This window comes from Macrobrachium nipponense, chromosome 1, assembly GCF_015104395.2.
Source record: "Macrobrachium nipponense isolate FS-2020 chromosome 1, ASM1510439v2, whole genome shotgun sequence".
In the NCBI taxonomy this organism is placed as follows: Eukaryota; Metazoa; Arthropoda; class Malacostraca; order Decapoda; family Palaemonidae; genus Macrobrachium; species Macrobrachium nipponense.
Genome location: NC_087200.1, coordinates 89,246,896 through 89,268,392, shown reverse-complemented (window position 1 = coordinate 89,268,392; position 21,497 = coordinate 89,246,896). Strand labels below are relative to the sequence as shown.

Below are 21,497 nucleotides of genomic sequence, written 5' to 3'. Positions count from 1 at the left end.
TCCAAATGCAATGCCAACTTTAGATTTAGAGCCAACAGAATATACTGGAACAGCGTTGTTATGCTTCAAAAGCATATTTGAAAAATGAAGCTCACATTACCACTTTTGATATCTCTTGCTTTCCTAAAAGCAGAAATTAGTAACATTCAACTTCTGGTAACTAACATGCAGGAACTGAAAAATATTTTTTGGGCAATATAATACAATTTGCTGGATTTAACGTATTTAAAATGATATTGTTATGATACAATAAAGTTTCATACATACTTACCTGGCAGATATATACATAGCTAAGACTCCGTCGTCCCCGACAGAAATTCAAATTTCGCGCCACTTGCTACAGGTAGGTCAGGTGATCTACCGGCCTGCCCTGGGCGGCAGACTAGGAACCATTCCCGTTTTCTACTCATATATTTTCTCTTCCCCCTGTCTCCTTGCGGGGAGGCTGGGTGGGCCCTAATCGTATATATCTGCCAGGTAAGTATGTATGAAACTTTATTGTATCATAACAATATCATTTCATACAATCAACTTACCTGTCAGATATATACATAGCTGATTGGCACCCTTCGGTGGAGGGTAAGAGACAGCTACTACTGGAATAGACAGATAAACAACATATGTTGTAGGTATAAATAAAACCTTGGTTCCTACCTGATAGGTGGTAGACTTCGTGGGTGTTTGCCCCGTAGTCTGCATCACCTCAAGAAACTTTAGCGAGATATGTGATCTATGGCCAAGAATTCTTGTGGGTCTGCCGAAGGGGTCTTATCCACTTACTCGGCAGAGCCTGAAAGGACTTTGTCAATGGGTGCTGATCCACTTATATGACAACACACCTTATTAAGGAGCACACAACCAATCCCGACCACCTGATCCTAACCACCATGTTAGTATTAAAAATTGCTCAGAGTTATCCCCAAACTCTTCGCAACAACCATAACTCAAACCAAATTGTACACGCACACAATCATTTTTCCCAAAAAAAAAAAATTTATGATACTCATCTAATAAAAGATATCACAAGAGTTCCTTACTGAACGAAAGTGACTGGCCGCCTGTGCGGCATCTGCACTTGTTCAGCAGAAAGTCTAGAACATATCTATTAGACTTATGTATTAATTAAGGATTGGTGTTAGCTCCTGTACCCAGGATTGTGCCCGCAGACACGAAAGGACCTAAAGAAAAACATTTTTCATAGGTCACATGAACGTCCTTCAAATAGTGAGAAGCAAACACAGAATTACATCTCCAATATGTCGCTTCCAAGATATTCTTTAGTGACATGTTTCTCTGAAAAGAGAGAGACGTAGCCACTGCTCTCACTACATGAGCTCTTACTCTCAGGAGTTTGAAAGAATCATCCGTGCAAGCCTTATGAGCGTCCGTAATGACGTTCCTGACAAAAAAGGCTAAAGCATTCTTAGACATAGGTCTTGATGGATCCTTCACCGAGCACCAGAGACCTTGTCTAGAACCTCCCAACTGTTTCTTTTTCTGTAGTAAAACTTTAAAAGCCCTTACTGGGCAAAGAGACCTCTCCGGTTCCCTACCGACGAGACCCGATAAGCCTTTTACTTCGAAGTTTCTCGGCCAGGGATTCGAAGGATTTTCATTCTTCGCCAAGAATAATTCTTTGAAGGAACAGATGGCTGAATCTAGATTGAAACCCACTTTATCACTCAGGGCGTGCAGCTCACTAACTCTTTTCGCCGTCGCCAGTGACAAAAGAAACAAACATTTTCTCGTTATGTCACGAAACGAGGCCAAATGCAGGGGTTCAAATCTCGCTGAGGACAAGAACTTAAGTACCACGTCGAGATTCCAGTTAGGGGGAGAAGTAATCTTAGACTTCTTGGTCTCAAAAGATCTAATCAGATCATGTAGATCTTTATCGTTTCCCAAATCTAGGCCTCTATTCCTAAAGACGGCCGAAAGCATACTCCTATAGCCCTTTATCGTGGCTACGGAGAGACGCGATTCTTCTCTCAAAAATAACAGAAAATCAGCGATTTCTGTTACAGAGGTACTGGAGGAGGACAACTTCTTCGACTTACACCACCTTCTAAAAACTTCCCACTTCGATTGGTAAACACGGATAGTGGAAGTTCTCCGGGCTCTAGCGATCGAGCTTGCTGCTTTGCTAGAAAAGCCTCTCGCTCTGACAAGTCTTTCGATAGTCGAAAGGCAGTCAGAGCGAGAGCGGGGAGGTTTTGATGAAACCTCTCGAAGTGTGGTTGTCTGAGAAGATCCTTCCTTTGTGGGAGGGATCTGGGGAAGTCTACCATCCACTCCAGCACCTCTGGGAACCACTCTTGAGCTGGCCAAAAGGGGGCTATCAGGGTCATTTTTGTCCCCTTTGATGTCACAAACTTCCTGAGCACTTGCCCCAGAATCTTGAATGGGGGAAATGCGTAAACGTCTACATGAGACCAATCTAGCAGGAAGGCGTCTACTGTTAGAGCTCTGGGTCTTCTACTACTGAACAAAAGACTTCCAGTCTTTTTGAGAGGAACGTGGCAAAGAGGTCTACATGAGGAGTCCCCCAAAGAGACCAGAGATTCCGACAAACTTCTGAGTGGAGGGTCCATTCGGTATGAAGGACCTGGTTCCTCCTGCTCAGCCTGTCTGCTCTCACGTTCCTTACTCCTTGAACAAACCTCGTCAAAGAGAGATGTTCCTTTGAGATGTCCACAACAGCAGGTCTCTTGCGAGCTCGTAAAGGGCATACGAGTGAGTACCTCCTTGCTTTCGAATGTATGCAAGGGCGGTTGTATTGTCCGCATTCACTTGGACTATCTTGTTCCTCACTAAAGGTTCGAAGCTCTTTAGGGCTAGGTGTACGGCAAACAGCTCTTTGCAGTTTATGTGCCAGGACACTTGAAGAGCATTCCAAGTGCCTGACACCTCTCTCTTTCCCAAGGTTGCTCCCCAACCTTTTTCCGACGCGTCGGAAAACAATACAAGGTTTGGGTTCTGCGTTTCTAGGGAAGTACCCTTGTTTTCCTTCAGTGGGAGTAACCACCATTCTAAATGGAGCTTCATCAGAACTGGAATGGGAAAACTGTCCAGAGAGAAGCCCTGTCTTCATGTTCCACGATCTTCTGAGGAAGAACTGAAGCGGACGGAGATGAAGTCTTCCAGAGGAAAGAACTGTTCGAGCGAGGAAAGTCCCTAATAGGCTCAACCATTCCCTCGCCGAAGTACGTTCCTTCCTTAGGAAGAGAGAGACTTTCTCTAAACCTCTCGTTAGTCTCTCTTGAGAAGGAAATACTCGAAAACCCCGAGAATCCATCCGAATCCCCAGATAGACCAAGTTCTGGCTGGGGATCAGTTGGGACTTCTCGAGGTTCACGAGCAATCCTAAGGTCTTTATCAGGTTTAGTGTCACAGCCAGGTCCTCCAAACACTGTTTCTCTGACTTTGCTCTGATTGAGCCAGTCGTCTAGGTAATAGAGATTACTGATTCCTTTCAGGTGAAGCCATCTCGCCACATTTTTCATAAGGCTCGTGAAAACCTGAGGCGCCGTAGACAGGCCGAAACACAAGGCTCTGAATTGGAAGATCCTTCCCCCCGTCATGAAACAGAGGTACTTCTTCGACGAAGGATGGATCGGGACGTGAAAATAGGCATCCTGGAGATCCAGACACCATCCAATCCCCTTGGCGAAGAGCCGCAAGGACTGATGCAGAAGTCTCCATGGAGAACTTCTGTTTCTGAACAAACTTGTTCAGAGCGCTGACATCCAGAACTGGTCTCCAGCCCCCCGAGGCTTTCGCAACCAAGAAAAGACGATTGTAAAACCCTGGGGAGCTTTGATCCAGCACTAGCTCTATTGCTCTCTTGTCCCACATCTGATCCACCATTTGTTGAAGAGTATCTTTCAATACAGGGTCCTTGTAATTGGCGGACAATTCCCGCGGAGTTGACGTCAGAGGAGGATTGTCCAGGAAAGGAATGAGATATCCCTTCTGTAGAACAGACATTGACCAAGCGTCTGTATCTATGAGAGTCCAGGCTTCCGCAAATCCCCGGAGCCTGGCACCTACTGGTGTTTGGAGGAGCGCCACTTCACTTTCCCCTTTTAAAGGGACGGAAAGAGGCTCTACCTCTCTTCTCAGTCGCTTTTCTTTTAGCGGTAGCTCTAGAGGGAGGGCCTCCTCGAAAGGGCCGAACAGGCGTAGAAACACCTTTCTTGTCTCCCACCATCACTGATCTCTTCTTCCTGGATGATTGCAGAAGATCCTGTGTCGCTTTCTCCGTCAGAGAACGGGAAATGTCCCTCACCAACTGCGAAGGGAACAGAAAGTCAGACCTGGGAGCGAATAACAAGGCTGCCCTTTGCGAATGGGATACCGCTTTAGTCAAAAAAGCGCTAAAAACAGATCTCTTCTTCAAGAGACCTGCTCCAAATAAGGAAGAGACTTCCCCTGAGCCGTCCTGTACCGCCTTGTCTATACACGACAATATTGCAAGGAGTACGTCCGGATCGAGTCCTTCCGAGGCATGAGCCTTCTTGGACATCACCCCAAGGGACCAATCTAGGAAGTTGAAGACTTCCAAAATGTGAAAAAGTCCCTTGAGGAGATGATCCAACTCCGAAAGACCCCAAGTTATCTTAGCAGTATGAAGGCTATGTCTCCTGGATGCATCTACCAGACTGGAAAAGTCAGCTTCAGCCGAAGCTGGGAGAGTGAGCCCCATATTCTCCCCAGTCTGGTACCAAATCCCTCTTTTGCCCGTAAGTCTAGCGGGAGGCATGCAAAACACCGTTCTGACTAGCTCCTTCTTGGTTAGCATCCAGCTATCCAGCGACTGAAGAGCTCTCTTCATAGAAATCGTCGGCCTCATCTTCAAAAAAGCCGACGACTTCGGCGTCTTAGAGCATGAAAAAAGTGAACGAGGAGAAGGAGGAGCGGCAGGGATCAATGCATCTCCGTATTCCTGCAGGAGGAGAGCTGTCAAAACTTTATAGTTAGACAGCCCTTCTCTGCCGTGAGTCTCGTCTTCTGAGTCCTCTTCCAATATAGGATCAGAAGGAGAAGTCAATTCCCGTTCTGGGTCTTCCTGCCCAATAACTCTCTCTACGGGAGACAAACTCCTAATAGGAGAGGGGCTAAGAGCATGTACAGAGCTCCTCTGTAACAATACAGACGTCTCGCGCCTGGATAGCTCCTCGCGCTTGGCTGGCTGCTCGCGCTTGGCTGGCGCCTCGCGCCTGGCTGACTCCTCGTGCTTGGCTGGCGCCTCGCGCCTCTCTAAAATCTCGCGTCTGACTAACGCCTCGCGCCTTTCTGGTGCTATATCCTTGTATGGATGATGCTTGTCTGGCGCCTCGCGCCTGGCTGAATCCTCACGCCTGGCTGCGTCCTCGCGCCTGGCTGAATCCTCACGCCTGGCTGCGTCCTCGCGCTCGGCTGACGCTGCTGGTTTGGCAGACGTATCACGTCTGGTTATATCCTCGCGCCTGTAAAGCGTTTCTCGCTTGTCTGGCGCTTTAATCCTGTAAGATGCTACTCGTCTGGAGGAAAACTCGCGCTTGACTGGCGCCTCGCGCTTGTCTGGCGCTTCAAAGTCGTCCAAAGAGTCTCTATCAGAATAGATCTCAAACGCCTCACGTCCCACAGGAGCCTCACTCCTGGCGGGAGAAGGAAGACGAGACTTCTTGACAGGAAGCCTCACGTCTTTTCTACGAGGGGGATCCTTCGAAAGGACTCCTACCAAGGCGGATAACTGTTCTTGCACAGCCAAAATGATCCTCTTGGAAGCTTCTCCGGCGTCTTCTTGAACGGGAGAGGGAGACCTCGAAGGAGTTTTGTCCAAGCCATGGGACGTCAAAACCCTCTTAGCCTTCTTGATCGAAGGAGGCGCTTCTTCCGAAAAGCGTTCGGGGCTAGAATCCAAAACAGGATCTTTCCAGTGCCTTTTCAGGGGCCTGGACAGGTCCGAATCCTTCCACCCTCGTTTAGGAGAGGGAGAAGCGGACGAAGAGAAGCACTCTCTGAGGACGCTTTTCCTATAGCGGTCCTGAGCAGTCTGTCTATTTACAGAGCCTGCTGAAGGGACGCCTGACCGGGGGGAATTCTCCACAACCTCCGTACGGCTTTCGACTTTCCTTCTCCTCTGGGCTTGGGAGCTTGGAAGAGGTCTAGGCCTGGGAGCGTCGCAGAGACGGTCAGACGCCCCCTCCACAACACTGGGGACACTCACTTCACTAAAATAGTCACTTTCACAATCCTTACCTTTCATGGCAGCCATTTTGGATTTCATCCTGTGAAGAGTAGCTTTCAGTTCAGCAATTTCCGAGGCCGAATCTGAATGTAAAGCCAGTGAGGGCCCTGATACAGAATTAGAATCAAATGCATAGTTAAGAGAAGAGTTAGAATCATTAAAAGGCTCAATAGGCCTTGTACTACTACCCGCACCCTTAGATGCCGCCCTTCTGACTCTATCCCTTTCTAACTTCTTCAAGTAAGAAGTTAGTCTTCCATTCCTCAACATTCAACCTCTCACATTCATGACAGGTGTTAGAAATAGAACAATCAAAACCTCTACATTTGCGACATACAGTGTGAGGATCAACCGAAGCTTTCGGTATCCTCACCTTGCAGCCTACATTCACACACACTCTCACACAACCACTTGAATCAGACATTCTTGAAGAAAAATCAAAAGCAAGTCCAAATCCAGTCCACAGTAGCGAATGCCAAAACAACGATCCAGGTACGTCACCAAAAGTCCACAAAAAGATGATCAATTGTCTAGAAAAGCGAATTCCAGTCAGGAGGTGGCAGCAACGATGTTGATACTACCGGCGACAGAAAATATATGAGTAGAAAACGGGAATGGTTCCTAGTCCTGCCGCCCAGGGCAGGCCGGTAGATCACCTGACCTACCTGTAGCGAGTGGCGCGAAATTTGAATTTCTGTCGGGGACGACGGAGTCTTAGCTATGTATATATCTGACAGGTAAGTTGATTGTATGAAAACCTAATTTGCTCCGAACAAAATGGGTCTTGGCATTTGGGGGTCATCATTGTAATAAGCAATATGTTTCCTGATCAAGATCTAGGATGCCTGCAGAACCTCATCCAGCAATAAATCAATTCTTTCTGGAATTAAAGTTCCCTTGAAGTCTACCAGCATCCACCAACATATTTTCAAGAGTGGAGTAAATGAGACTCTTGATGCCTTCTGGCTTCCTGTATTACAAATAGCAGTTTTCATCCCAAGTAAAGGCAGATATGAATACCTCACTTCCAGAGCACATTCTGAGCAGGATTAACACCCTATACAGTATCAGTAATTGTTTGCAGTCAGCACCTGAGGCGGTGAGATAGAACCTTTACCAGGTCCATGGACTTTATACATTTGACCTTACGATCAACTAAATGAGTTTTCCAAGTGAGCATACTATCAAATGATATAGAAAGTTCATCCACAAATTGTATGTCCAGTACAGTATATCCTTTGGGGTTACTTTCGAAATGCCACTGATTGGCACCTTATGCTCGATAGCACTGCTCTTATTTGTACTTGAAATCTTCAAAATTTTTGAACTGTTTTAAAATAGTAGAAAGGGGTAGGTCCCCTCTGATTACAATCGTAGAGGTCCTGCAAAATACCATGCCTCCATATAGCTTTTCAAAATAAAAACATGACGAAATTGTGTAGCGTATATGCAAACCCCCTCACATCTGGATCATTCCTTGTGGAATAGCACATCTGCATTAACTCCTTAATATTAAAGACAAGAAGTTAAAGCATTAAGTTTATTGTTGGTCATCAACAGGCTCTTTTCCTGGATAAGTAAAATGAGCCCCAATCCCAGCCAACATCACTAATCCCATGTCAAGAAATTTTAGCAAATTTTGAAAAATCCACATCATTAAAAAAAAAAAAAATAATGAGTACCAATCTTGAACCTGAACATGGGAATTAAATCCAGGCATTCATCAAGGGACTGAAAAAATAGTTATATATTTCTTTACACAGATTGTGGAAATTTTGACTAAATTCTACAATAATTTTAATTTCCTTCTAAATCTCTCTATTTCGTTCTGTGACTAAACCTTCATCCCTGGTCAGCATAAATAATCCTGACCTTCATTTCTGGATTATAGAGAACCAAATTTTAAAAAAATAAATACAAAATAATTTTCATTATAAACAAACCTGCAAAAATTTAACTGAAAATTCTGTTAAAATTTCATTTCTTCTATTTCCCAATTTCATTCTGACAAAATCCTCAATGTCTGAGTGCATAAATAACATTAATTGTAATTTCTGAGTTAGGACTCTAAAATTTAACTTTATTTTTTTTCTAATGTATAAACTGCAGAAATTTGAATAAAAATTCTGGTATTTTTTATTTCCTTCAATATCCCTCCATTTCATTCAACCTACTGGGTTTCTCATCCTCAGCCAAAGGAAGAATGGGTTTGTAAATCATTTGAGCACAATTCTTCCAAATAGGGAAAGATCAAGTGTAAGTGGAAGAGGAATGGCAGCTAGGAGTAAGGAGGGACCACAGATTTTGTGATGCCATTGGAGAAGGGTTTCCTGCTGAGAACAGAATAAAATAGCCTACTGAAGAACCCACCAAAATCTTCCCAACCTTCTCCAATTATATTCTAAATGCTCCAACAATAAGAACAAAGAACTTGTGAAACATGAAGTAACCACACTGCCACCCATATTTCTTCTCCCTCCAGAAGAACAAAAGCACCTAACATAGGACAAAAAAATTGAAAGTACTCAAAGGAGATGAAAGGGAACAGCAGCAAGTTATTCATCCACATCCTAGAATCCAACGCATACACAGAAAAGACAGCATGAGCATCCTCTCACAACGGGAACTGAAGAAAGTGAAATGACAAGAGGGAGGCAATTAGAGATTAACCCCCTCTATTACGAAGATTCATCAGTCATTCCAGCATGCAGTGGAAATTCCATACATGAAAGGCAATGGTTGCATACCTGTGGGAATAAATACGCCTTACCCTAAGTAACCTAAATGTTGTAAAGTTTGTTTGTATGGTGTTTTTACGTTGCATGGAACACAGTGGTTATTCAGCAACAGGACCAACGGTTTTACATGACTTCCGAACCTCATTGAGAGTGAACTTCTATCACCAAAAATACACATCTCTTACCCCTCAGTGGAATGCCCTGAGTCGAACTCGGGGCCACCGAGGTGGCAGGCCAAGAACATACCGACCACGCCACTGAGGCGCTCCTAAATGTTATTAGTCCATCAAGATTAGACCCAACACTGAAGGAAAGGTTCAACATTTTTCCCCTTGCTCAACCATATCAGTAGCGTGGAGGGGCATGCCATTCAACTCTAACCTTCATCAAAATTTTAAGAACATAATTTGTCATCCAGGTTATTTTCGCCTTCATTGTAAAGTCTATTTCGACAGGGGTAAAGAAAAATGAAATTGTACGAGAAAACAACAGACTACAATTTGTTAGGTCAGCAGCCGAGATGCGAGGCTTCCAGGGCAAGGTCTATCATCATCATAGCACTAGGGCACTACTGAGCTACCATTGTCTCTAAGGACTCCCAACAGGGGTAGTAATGGGGTTCAAAATACCTAGGAAGGGAAGGTAAATCCCCGCCAAAAATTTACATAATTCATTTTGAAAAAATGAAAAATCACTATTTTAATATTCTACAAAAAAAATAAAATAATAAATAAATAAAAATAAAAATTAATGTGCCTGGTTCTGGACCAGTTTCCATTACAGTACTTTATGTCATGCAAAGGTTAATTTTATGGATCTTGAGATAATTATGTCAGGTCAAAAACATACATCCCATACTAAAGATACTCTAATGCTAAACCAATACATCTAAACTGATCTACAAACCATTGGTTAATGATACAATTTTCTACAAAAATTTCTTTATATAAACAATTCTTTTTTATTTTTATAAAGACTTCAAAATTAGAGTAATCACAGATTAGTTAACTACATCATCTAACAATGTTCTCTAGTGAAACAAGACTTTGTAGTCATCAGTTCAAAGATGTTCATGAAACCATATCAAATCCTTATATTACATATGAAAAATATTATTAGACACCATTACTTGATATTACATGAACTATTTCTCACTAAAAAAATAAAAAAAAACTTTTCAGTTATTGTACAACAGATTTCAGTTCCCAGAAATTCAACTTTTAATACAAACTAAACTAATCTAATTAAAAGTATATATTGATAATTTTTTTTACATGAGTAGAAATGTTACCGACCTTATATGCATGCAAACAAAATTTTGTTAATATACTAATCAGCCAGATTTTTTTTTTTGTCAATTCTGTACTAAGATGGTGTAAATATAAAAAGAGCAAGAAAAATATGACAAATTATGCTTAATACTTGATTATTTTTCTGACCAGTCACTCACTGATTAGCATACCAATCGACTAATTAAAATGAAACTAGGAAAGTAAATACAGAATACAAGCTATCAACTATAGTCTACTTGATACGATACAGCATTTTCCTTTGCAATCTGTGCTGAACTTCTCCTCGCCGAATCATAAAGTGTAAGACTTTGTAGATGGCCTTTTCAGGATATTTCTGGGGATAAAGGCATTTAATGTTAAGTCATTCAATCAAATTTTAAAAATATATTAAACTAATTTCATCAATTAAGCTTATATTTAAAAATTACCCAACAAGAGATAATGTATACAAGTGTCTCTTTCATGGCACACTACAGTACTTCAGGTTCTTGGTGGAATCATTTTAAGCATACAAAAAGTGCTGGCCTGAAAGATGCTCTTAATTGAAGAGTAACAATTGGAACAACTTTTAAAATGTGGATAACTAGTATGAAACCAGGAAGCAATACAGTTGGCGGTGACTGATACCAAGAAGAACCTACGTACTGCCTAATTCATAAATAAAAGGAAGTTGATACTCTAACAATGCAGAGAACTTTCTTAATTATAAAATTAATTTGGTAATTTCAAAGGATAAAATGAAGCATTCAAATAAATGAAAAAGGCAGAAATAATCACCTGTCTAAGAAAATCTTGGACAATAGCATGTTCCGAGACCTGGGACCCAATGGCAAATCTTCTCTTCAACTGCTTTTCTATGCGGGACAAAACTTCTTGATCCTCTTCTGTTGTGAATCCCTCAACTCCTGCAATTGTAAACCAATTAGTCTGTAGATCATTATTTAATTGTATTTCATACAAAAATTATATGCTATCAAGGGCAGAGATTGCCATTTCAACTTGGACAATATTCATCAAATAGAGAGAAGTAAAACACATTTTCCTTCTAAATTTATACATTATGATCTTTGCCACAACACAAAATTGGAAATTTTCCCATTCATAAAAATACTGATAAATGCACTACACATATTCTACATATTTGATTCTACAAGGCTGCTGGATTGGTTGAAAACATGACTTTAATAAGCAAATACACCGGGCAAAAAATATACCAACCTGTAAGAGATCCAGACATTGCTGCATCAAGGGTGGAAACCTGGAAAAGTCTTAAAGCTTCGTCAACATCTCGTTCTGTAGCAAATGGTTCCAATCTCATTTTAGCTAACGACTCTGAGATACGAACAATGGCCTCCAACTGTCTGTAATATAAGGAATATTGAAATTTCCAAGAAATTACTCTTACAATATTACAAGGCACATCTAATTTTCCATAAAAGTGTTTATCCTAAAAAACAGAGCATGAAAGGGACTGCAGTGGAGGCAAGCCTCAGTGCCAAAAATTACTTGCATATGGGCCATTTAAGGAGAAAGAAACAATTTCAATGAGGTACATTCAAAACCTTCTGGATCAAACTGTTAAGAATAATTCAAATGTAACCAAAATCACAAGTAAAGCCAAGACCCCAAAACTACAAAAAAAGGGTAATTCTTCCACTAGCAACCAAAGAATCCTGCATTAAGAAGACAATCACTTAGCATGAGAACCATACAGCATGATGCTGCAGTCTGCCTTCTATTTGCATGTCATGACACAACTGTGTTCACAAAGAAAGCATTTTTTGGTACCATGACAAAGAATGCCACCTCACTATCACTGGGTAAAGTTACTGTCTCAAAATCAACTTGTGGGAGCCAAAATGGAAAGAATGCAGTCCATGTTTTGTGAAATGTCCAAGCCAAAATAAAGAACAAACCTCTTCTAGTTTCCTAAAATCCCTGAGAAATGGATTAATTGTTCTGACATGGATAATAGTAGTCACATCATCTTTGGCTTAGAATATCTACAGAAGGGCATTTATGGAAAGGGATAATAATCTAAAAACTAACTGCAACACAAATATTGATGTTAAAAACTAACAAGGATGAACTAATTAAGATGTCTAAAAAATATCTCATCTTTCCTTATATGTATTGAACTGATTTTAATACAGAAATTAGGCCAAAGGCTAAGCACTGGGACCTATGAGGTCATTCAGCGTTAAAACGAAAATTGACTGTAAAAGGTTTGAAAGGTGTAACAGAAGGAAAACCTGGCAGTTGCACTAGGAAACAATTATTAGGAGAGGGTGGAAAGTAAGATGGAAGAAAAAGAATATGAAAGAAAGTACAGTAAAAGAAACGAAAGGGGGTTGCAGCTAAGGGACGAAGGGATGCTGCAAGGAACCATAACACCTACAGTGCACCATATAATGCTAACCCTCTACAAGGTTGCTTAAATGTAAAAGAAGCTTGAATTGACCAACTTAAGTAGGAGCAGACTAGAGGTCATGATACAATAAATTATTGGTTGCCAAGATGCTCATGGCACATTGGAAGGAATAAATAAAAAATCAGAAGTATTTTCTATTGTTATTGCCACTTGGTCTGTTCCCAGTTTAGGTAACAGAATGAAGAGCAAACCATTAATATCAACATGCATCGAAAACAACAACAAAATTCCAAAACTGAACTACCATTAAGTATTACCTGACTGTTATGGGAATTGCCATTCGCTTATCACTTTGATTTTCAGCTTCACGAGTTCCTCCTCTCATCAAAACATATCTGTTCTTCAACTTTTCTCCAGCACTCTCCGACAGTCTTGGTCCACAGCGGCTACAGAAACCAAAGTTCTTATTGTATAAGTTAAGCAGAAAGGTATGGTAAAATACAATTAAAAATGTTAAATACATGTACCATGAGAACTTAAATTTTAGCGTATTCATATAAAATTCTCAATATTACAGTACAATGAATCCCCAAACAGTATGATAGCAGCCTGGCCATGCTACCAGAGTACAGGTGTGTTTTTTCTGCAATCTTTTGAAGTTTCCACAGTGCTACAATTGTATAAATGAATAAGTAATAAAATTATGCCATGTTTTTAAACGAGTGAATATCATGCTCACCTTAATAGAGGAAACTTTTTATTTGTAGGCCTAATAAAATTTATTTTTGAAGACAAAACATCCTTTCTTTTAAGGACAAATATATCTCTCTGTTAACAATAAATAACAAGTTTCTACTACCAATTTTTATTTATAAAACCCTGATGACAGGCGACAGTTTTAATCCTTCATACTGTCCATTTCAATGCTCACTTGGAACTAATATTACAAGTAATTTTATTGTACTGTATAGAAAAATTTATATCAAATACGTATAAGATTTTAATAGAATGAAATTTAAAACTACTGAATTCTCTAATTGGCACTTTCAGACAGCATTAGTCTCAGAAGGGCATTTGCTATTGCCAGCTATCTTACATACATATAAACACGATATTTGCATCTTGGATCTTAAACCATTTTCTTAAATGGGAAATTTTGCAAAGCAAAATCATTAACCAATAAGGAGTATACGTAATACAAATTTATGTAAAATCTCTTTCAAAAATTTAGATTGCTCAAAGGTAACATGAAAAGTTCTGAACTTATCAATCTGGCCATAGACATTTTGTGACTATCCCCTTTTCTGTTTTGGTTACAATAATGACAATATATGAAGAGGGTCTTACAAGCTATTGAATACAGATATCAATGCAATAATACATGCAAGCATAATGATGAGGATAAAAAACGAAGTACCATATACAATGCACGTGAAAGTTAATAGCATTTGATACCTGATTATATGCTGAGCAAATTGTCAGTTTTGTAATTGTATTTTGCTATGTCCACATGAAATCTAATGAAAATTCCATCCAAATATTTGTGTGTGTGCACTCAGTGCTTATTAGAGATGTACAACAACACCGTTATTCACTTGGTAAGACAGGAAAACTTTCAAAATCCTTAAGCGATTCAAAATAACACATACAAGATACTTGAACTTATACCTTGTCTCTCACTGCAACCTTGCGTAAACTTGTAATGTATTATACTTACTGATTAACATAATTATATTAATCCCGTTTTACTATATGCACAACAAAAACAAAATAAAAGTGACACACTGCAAAAGTGAGTAAAAAGACTCTCCAATTTAAAGTTAAATCTATTCACATCCCTCATATATATTGCAAAAAGTGAAAAACCTGTGTGATTCCCCTTTAAAAGGTACACTATTAATGTAAACATACATATTACCTAACACACTAGCTACCAACAAAACTAAATTGACTACTGCACCTAAGGTTAATATGCTATTTTGCTATATTTTCAAAATACAGGTATTTTTGTGGCTGCAGTCACAAAATAACGTTTTCTTGAGTATATCTTTTTCCCATTAACTAAACCCATATACAAGAAAACAAAACTGGTAACATTAATAATCTAATTAAACACAAATCTTAACAGAGAACAAACACAAACTAAAATCCTCAAGATAAAACTAATAATAAACATTTAGAAATGTGAAAACTGTACACCATTCTAAAATTGTTTTGTAACAAAAACTAAGTCAGTTTACATCTGAAAATGCCAAAAACTAATGCCACCTGCTCAACTTTAAAAAATTACCTTCTACAATAGCTAATGTATTTCTTCAAAAACTTGAGCGACAGTTCACCTTCCGGAGTTTCCTCTGCAGTTTTGAGTGCATTGAGATGAACATTCATGACATGCTTTGCCAATGTCTGTAATAATCAAAAGAGCTTTTAGAAAAAAGGGGCAATCTTTAAAGTATGAGACATTTTATGTAAAATAATCAAGAGATTTTAGAAAAAAAGGGGCAATCTTTGAAGTATGAGACATGTTATAATAAAAAAAAACTATCATGCACAATTTTCACCAGCCCCCACCCCTACAAAAAATTAGGCCTACCGTGTCTCTTGCTTCATCATGCTCATCCTTAACAATGAAGATCATGTCAAATCGGGACAGGATGGTAGGCATAAAATCAATATTTTCTTCGCCCTTTGTATCATCCCATCGGCCAAAGACAGAGTTAGCTGCAGCCATCACAGAGCACCTTGAGTTCAATGTTGTTGTAATACCTGCTTTGGCTATACTAATGGTTTGTTGTTCCATGGCTTCATGGATGGCTACTCTATCATCTTCTCGCATTTTGTCGAACTCATCAATGCATACAACACCACCATCAGCCAACACCATTGCTCCACCTTCCATTACAAAATTGCGCTGAAAAAAATAGAAAATAGAGTCAAAATATTTATGGATATTAAAAATGCATTTCAAAATTTCCAATAAGAAAAAAACTGCTCAATTTTAAATGCCTGCAAAACTATGCATATCCACAAGAAGAAAAAATAAAACTTACAGTAGCAGGATCTCTCATTACTGAAGCAGTGAGACCAGCAGCAGATGAACCTTTTCCTGAGGTGTACACGGCAATGGGTGCAACACGTTCAACGAACTTCAACAGCTGTGATTTTGCAGTACCAGGATCACCCAACAGAAGTACATTAATGTCACCTCTACGAGTCAATCCATCAGGCAAACGTTTGCGGGAACCACCAAACAAAAGGGAGGCCACAGATTTTTTTATATCCTCCGAACCAAAAATACTTGGAGCTATACTTCGAGCAATCCTCTCGTATACGTTTTCTGACTGAGCCAGACGACGGAACTCTTCTTCCTCAGAAGATGTGATGCTAACGCCAGAGGAATAACCATGGCCTTCCTGATCAATCTGAATACCAACCACTCTCAAATATGGAGCTCTGATACCAACTGTCACTTTGTCACGAATGTTCCTTTGCTGTCAGAAGAGAGGCAAAATGATCCAATGGTGTAATCAAGGAATCATTAACTTACAACTAATTCAGTCAGTAATATTTAATGAAATTTACAGCAAAATAAAATCACCACAATTAAGATAAGACACAATTTTATCAGCTAATAAATACACCTAAAAAGTAACATGGATAAACTTTCATTCTCAAATTAATATTCTTCATTTATAATAACCAGGAGGCCTACCTTTGGTTTTCCAATTTTCTTGATAGAGTAAATGCCAAGTACTGTTACACGATTACCAGGAACAACACGGTCACATAATGCTCTGTAAAAAAAACATAACACTTGAACAATTATTCTTAATTAATGATAAACTGCCTAAAAATATGATATTGTTATGATACAATAAAGTTTGTTCATACTTACCTGGCAGATATATATATAGCTGTATTTTCTGAAGTCCGACAGAATTTTAAAAACTTCCGACACACCGCAGTGGTCAGCCAGGTGGTTAGTACCCCATTCCCGCCGCTGGGAGGCGGGTATCAGGAACCATTCCCATTTTCTATTCATAATTTTTATTTCCACTGTCCCTGAGGGAGGTGGGTGGGTACTTGATTATATATATCTGCCAGGTAAGTATGAACAAACTTTATTGTATCATAACAATATCATTTTGTTCATGAAACTTACTGTCGATACATATATATAGCTGAATCCCACCTTTGGAGGTGGGAAGGGACAGAATAGAAGGATTTTGGGAAACAAATGCATGCAGATGATTTACATCTTGGTTCCACCTGTTAGCATAGCTGACTTCGTGATTACTGTCACCCAAGTCTGCTTCTGCTTTACTAGAGTTGCCAGCGAGGTAGAGACCTATAAAGCTGGTGCACTCCAGATGATCTGTCAACGGGGCGTGACCACAATGTGACTAGACCATATTGACCATACCATGAGGGCTAAGAAGTAAAATAAATATATATATATAAATATATATATCACCACCTGACCAACCTAGCCAAAGTTAAGGTGTGTTAACTAAGGCTTAAGAGTTAAGAAGTCGCCGTTGTCGGCGACTCAACAACTAAATTAAGAGCTCTTCCTAACCATTTTCTACAGGATAGGATGAGTGGTACTTCTTGCCCCCAAGATTGTGTCTGCAGACACGTATAGCCCTAGCGAGCAGCAGATCTCATATGCCATCTTCACATCTCGCAGGGAGTGTGAAGTGAAGAGTTGCTTCGCTAAAACATGGTACTCAGGATGTTGCTGAGTGCCATGCTCTGTTGAAATGCTTCCGAGGCCGCGCCCTCACCTCGTGAGCATTCAGATAAAAGATTTCAAATCTTTGTGCAAAACACAATGAAGAGCATTTTTGAAAGAACTCCTTAACACTAAAGCCAGGGTGTTCTTCGATATGGGCAAGTCTGGTCTTTTTCGGAACACTGCAGATTGCCCGAATGACTTCGACTTTCTTGAGTTTTATGTAGATAAAACTTGAGAGACCCGACAGGGCACAGGACTCTCTCTGGCTCCTGCCCACTAACTTGTGCCATCCTTGATTCCAAGACCTCCTGGCCCAAGGACAAACGGGTTTCCATTCTTAGGCCACAACAGAAGGCTTAGAGAGCACACCGCCTTGTGTTCTCCAAAGCCAAAACTTGTGACGATGGCTTAAAATCTCACTAACCCTCTTTGTCGTATCTAGGGTGGTTAGAAGAAGGCCTTCCTGATCACATGCAAGAAGTTAACAGGTAAGAGAGGTTCGAATGCTTTGACATCAAGAACTTCAGACTACGTCTAAGTTCCATATTGAAAGCTTCGATCTGGACATGCACAGTCAGTCCGTCTGTACTAAAGTCAGGTGACCGACCAGTTGACCAGTCAGACGAATCAAGGGACAGCAAGGCTGTACCCTGAAGACCATAAGGCACTATTCTTCGCTGAAGGATGAGTGTCTGGACTGCCTGGGCGATTCAATCTAAGCAAACCTTGGGGGGTGTATCAACGTAACCCAACGTCGTCAGCGAATCAACTCCTGACTCAGCGTTCTGGTGCCAGGAGAAAGGAGTGAGGAGCAAAAGGCGATTCAGTCCCGAAGGAAGAATGCCTGACAGTCCAACCTGGTCTCATGTTACACGATCATCGGGGGTGTATAAACGCAACCGACTTCGTCAACAAGAAACTCAGGGCTACTATATGTCGCCTGATCTCGCACGAGTGTCTGACTCCGAGAAAACAGGTGAGACAAAAAGTAGATGGTGAGCGAGATTCGAGATTCCACAGAACTCAAAGATCGTGAAGGGCTTTATTGTTTGACAGACGCAAATCTCTGAGCCCAAAGGCCGTCAACAACATATTGCGTATTCTTTAATAGTTGTGACTGCCAGCTTATCCCATTCTTCAGACGGAAATGGCAGACGGTAATCTTATTCCTGTCAACATCTCGATAGCCTGAACGTAGTCAGACTCAGAGCGGAGAGGTTATAGGTACCTTTCGAGTTAGAGTAGACGGACTCTCTCGGAAAAGGTCCTTGGAAAGTGAACTAGGAAGTATGTGACCTCTGTGAATCCAGGATCCTGAGGGCCAACATGGGGCGATCAGCGTCCTTGTCGCTCCCTGTGACGTCATAAATCCTCTTATTACATTTCCTAAGCGATTGAAAAAGGGGAAAAGAGACTAAACATCCATCCCCGTTCAATATCATAGGATGGCATTTAATGGTACCGATCCCGGATCGAGAATAAGGGAGCAGAGAAGAAGCCTCTTCGTCCTCAACATATCGAAGAGAAGAATGAAAGGGCGTCCCTAAAGTCTCCACAACTCTCAACTTACTTCTAAAGAAAGATTCCACTCGGAAGTCAATAGTTGCTGCCGTCGATCGAGACGATTCGTACGGACTTTTGCAATCCTGTAACGAACCTCTAGAGGATCGTTACATTCTACGCCTGTTGTTATAATAGGCTCTTTCTCGTAAACTCGAACAGGGACCGAGAGAAGATACTTCTTAAGATATGAGAGAGCTGTGGAATATCAGAGTTGATCTGGACCCACCCCTGGTTCCCAAAAACTTCGTTTCGAGGACTGGAGGGACAACCGAATCGCTTTTACTTCTTTCAGATTAAGATCCAGGACATCTGAACCCTATCCAGATGTCCGCACCTTCTTTCTATCACCTCAGGTGATAGACGCACTGAGAGATGTTCAGAATCATTCCTAGATCTTGAATAATATTTCAGTTTCCCGGTTGGAAAAAACTGTGATCTGAATTGCAGTCTATTCGGGGAAACAAACTTCTTCAGGAAGGAAATGGTCCCCAGCAAGCTCATCCATTCCCTCCCCGAGTATGCTTACTTCCCTAATAAGGCTGCGCTTTGCCTAAGCAGGAGAGCATATAAAAGTGCAATGTTGCGGTAGACTCGTAGTTCTATACCGTGCGGTAACGAGCACCGAAAGGATTAAGAGATAACTCTGTTGAACTAGTAAGGCAAAAGGAATGCAACGTTTATTCATTCACGTAAGAAATCCCTTCAATCTTAGGCTAAAGTCCGTGATTTTAGGACAGAGATAGAGTTAGTCAGTCAATTCCCGCCGGAGAGCGTAAACCGTCAGCAACCAGAGATACGATTGTCCAGTCAATCCCGCAGGAGAGAGAGACGTAACATACCGCGCATGACAGCGCACGATCTGTTACTGGATCGGTTGGACACTTGGACTGGAGTCTGGAGGACAGACTGCAGACACAGCGTGACAGCAGCAGCCAGCAGCTTACGAATGTCGTCTCTTAACTTATGTCTGGGTTGCCAGCTACCCTATTCTACGAAGAAATAGGTCCGTTATTTTTTGAGCAGAAAGACTCTCAAGCTGGTATATTTAAGCGAAACAGAAAACGCTAAATATATAGATGCGTTTGTGTCGTCAGAACACTACCATACAACGGTAAAAGATAAATCGGAAACTCCTGGAAGGCTGCAGGGAGTAACGATTAAATGTCCTTAAAATAGACAATAGACCTCTCGGTTGCCATCCGAAGAGGTAACTCAGCAAGCGTATATGACTTGAAACCAACCAGAAATAAAATACGCAAGGCAAAATATGAAATTATATCACAATAAAGTTTGTTCATACTTACCTGGCAGACATATATATAGCTGAATTCGGAAATACAGCTACATACATATCTGACAGGCAAGTTTCATGAACAAAACTTAAGAGAATCGAAGCAGTCAGCTCAAGCTTCTTATGTTATTGGACATAAGCGTTTCATTGACGTAGTCTACAAGTCTATTTCTTGTACGAGTCTGCGAATGACGAATGAGAGCTCTTCCGAATCTTGTCCAATAAGAGCTTATTCGCTTACGCAATATCAAGTTAATGAGATGTTTGTCAATGAGAACTAACCCATTTACGGGACAAAAGAGATATTTTGTCAATGAGGGGATACCCACTTACTTGACAAAACGATAGTATATTGTCAATGGGGGAAAGTCACTGAAATTGACAAAACGTAATCCAGGAAGTCGAGCATTTTTATTTTTCCGATTCCCGTCTCAAACGAGGGAGGGGCAAGAATCCTGTTAAGAGACTGGGCTTACGGCAGGTAGAACGACGCTGTTCAATTCGGCAGCGTAGTCCCGACTAGAAAAAACTAACAAAACTATCATCTGAAAAACCCTTTCAGATGGGGCTAAAAAGCTTGCAAAATTATCCTGGGAAGAGGAAGAAATTCTCCAACCAGCTTCCTCTCCCTTATCACAACTAATGCCTGCTAAAGCTTAAAATTTATTGGCAGTATGGCAAAGGAAGTCCTGTCTTGCGCTTTCCTGAAGAGCGTTCTTTTGATGAGTGCCTTTGCAAGAATCCTACTGACGTTGCCGAGAGTCCTGACGTGCAGGACATCGAGCCTTTACATAACCCGTAACTGCCTTATCGCAGAGTCTTGACTGCGGTAGAGCAAACGAGATCTTCCCTTGAGCTTTCCTTAACTCCATCCACCTTTGCGAAAAGCAATATAATATTGACAGAGACCTCTTGAATTCACGAAACCCGAGGTCTTGCTGGGTTTCGAAGACGAAGTTGTCTGTTCACTTTAAGCTTCCTCCGAAGCACTGCTTACTTCACATTCTTTGCATGTGAGGTATAAGGTATCACCGAAGGTAGAGGTAAAAATTCTTGAGGCCCAAATCGTAAACAAAGAGCTAGAAGAGTTCAACAGAAACGTTCAGCCAGGCGACACACCTGGCGTGCGCTGGCGCGCGCGCTCGGCGTCCACTGGCGAGCAGCGAGCGCGCTCGGCGTCCACTGGCTTGCGCTCGGCGTCCACTGGTGCGCGCTTGGCGTGCACCCGCGCGCACGCCTGGCGTCCATAAGTTCCGAACGTTTGCCCGTCCA

At 41.2% G+C, this 21,497-nt stretch overlaps 1 protein-coding gene across 1 annotated transcript in view; it reads right to left on the bottom strand.

The window, feature by feature from the left end:
- Positions 1 to 9,894: 9,894 nt before the first annotated feature.
- Positions 9,895 to 21,497, bottom strand: part of LOC135219446 (DNA replication licensing factor mcm5-like) — a 28,083-nt gene continuing 16,480 nt past the window's right edge. Inside the window, exons 4-11 of the mRNA XM_064256237.1 lie at positions 16,346 to 16,427; positions 15,684 to 16,124; positions 15,227 to 15,544; positions 14,924 to 15,039; positions 12,951 to 13,079; positions 11,481 to 11,623; positions 11,040 to 11,167; positions 9,895 to 10,596 (exon numbers count right to left, since the gene is read on the bottom strand). Coding sequence (XP_064112307.1) covers positions 10,495 to 10,596; positions 11,040 to 11,167; positions 11,481 to 11,623; positions 12,951 to 13,079; positions 14,924 to 15,039; positions 15,227 to 15,544; positions 15,684 to 16,124; positions 16,346 to 16,427 — 1,459 coding nt within the window. The 3' untranslated portion in view covers positions 9,895 to 10,494. The remainder of the gene's footprint in view (positions 10,597 to 11,039; positions 11,168 to 11,480; positions 11,624 to 12,950; positions 13,080 to 14,923; positions 15,040 to 15,226; positions 15,545 to 15,683; positions 16,125 to 16,345; positions 16,428 to 21,497) is intronic.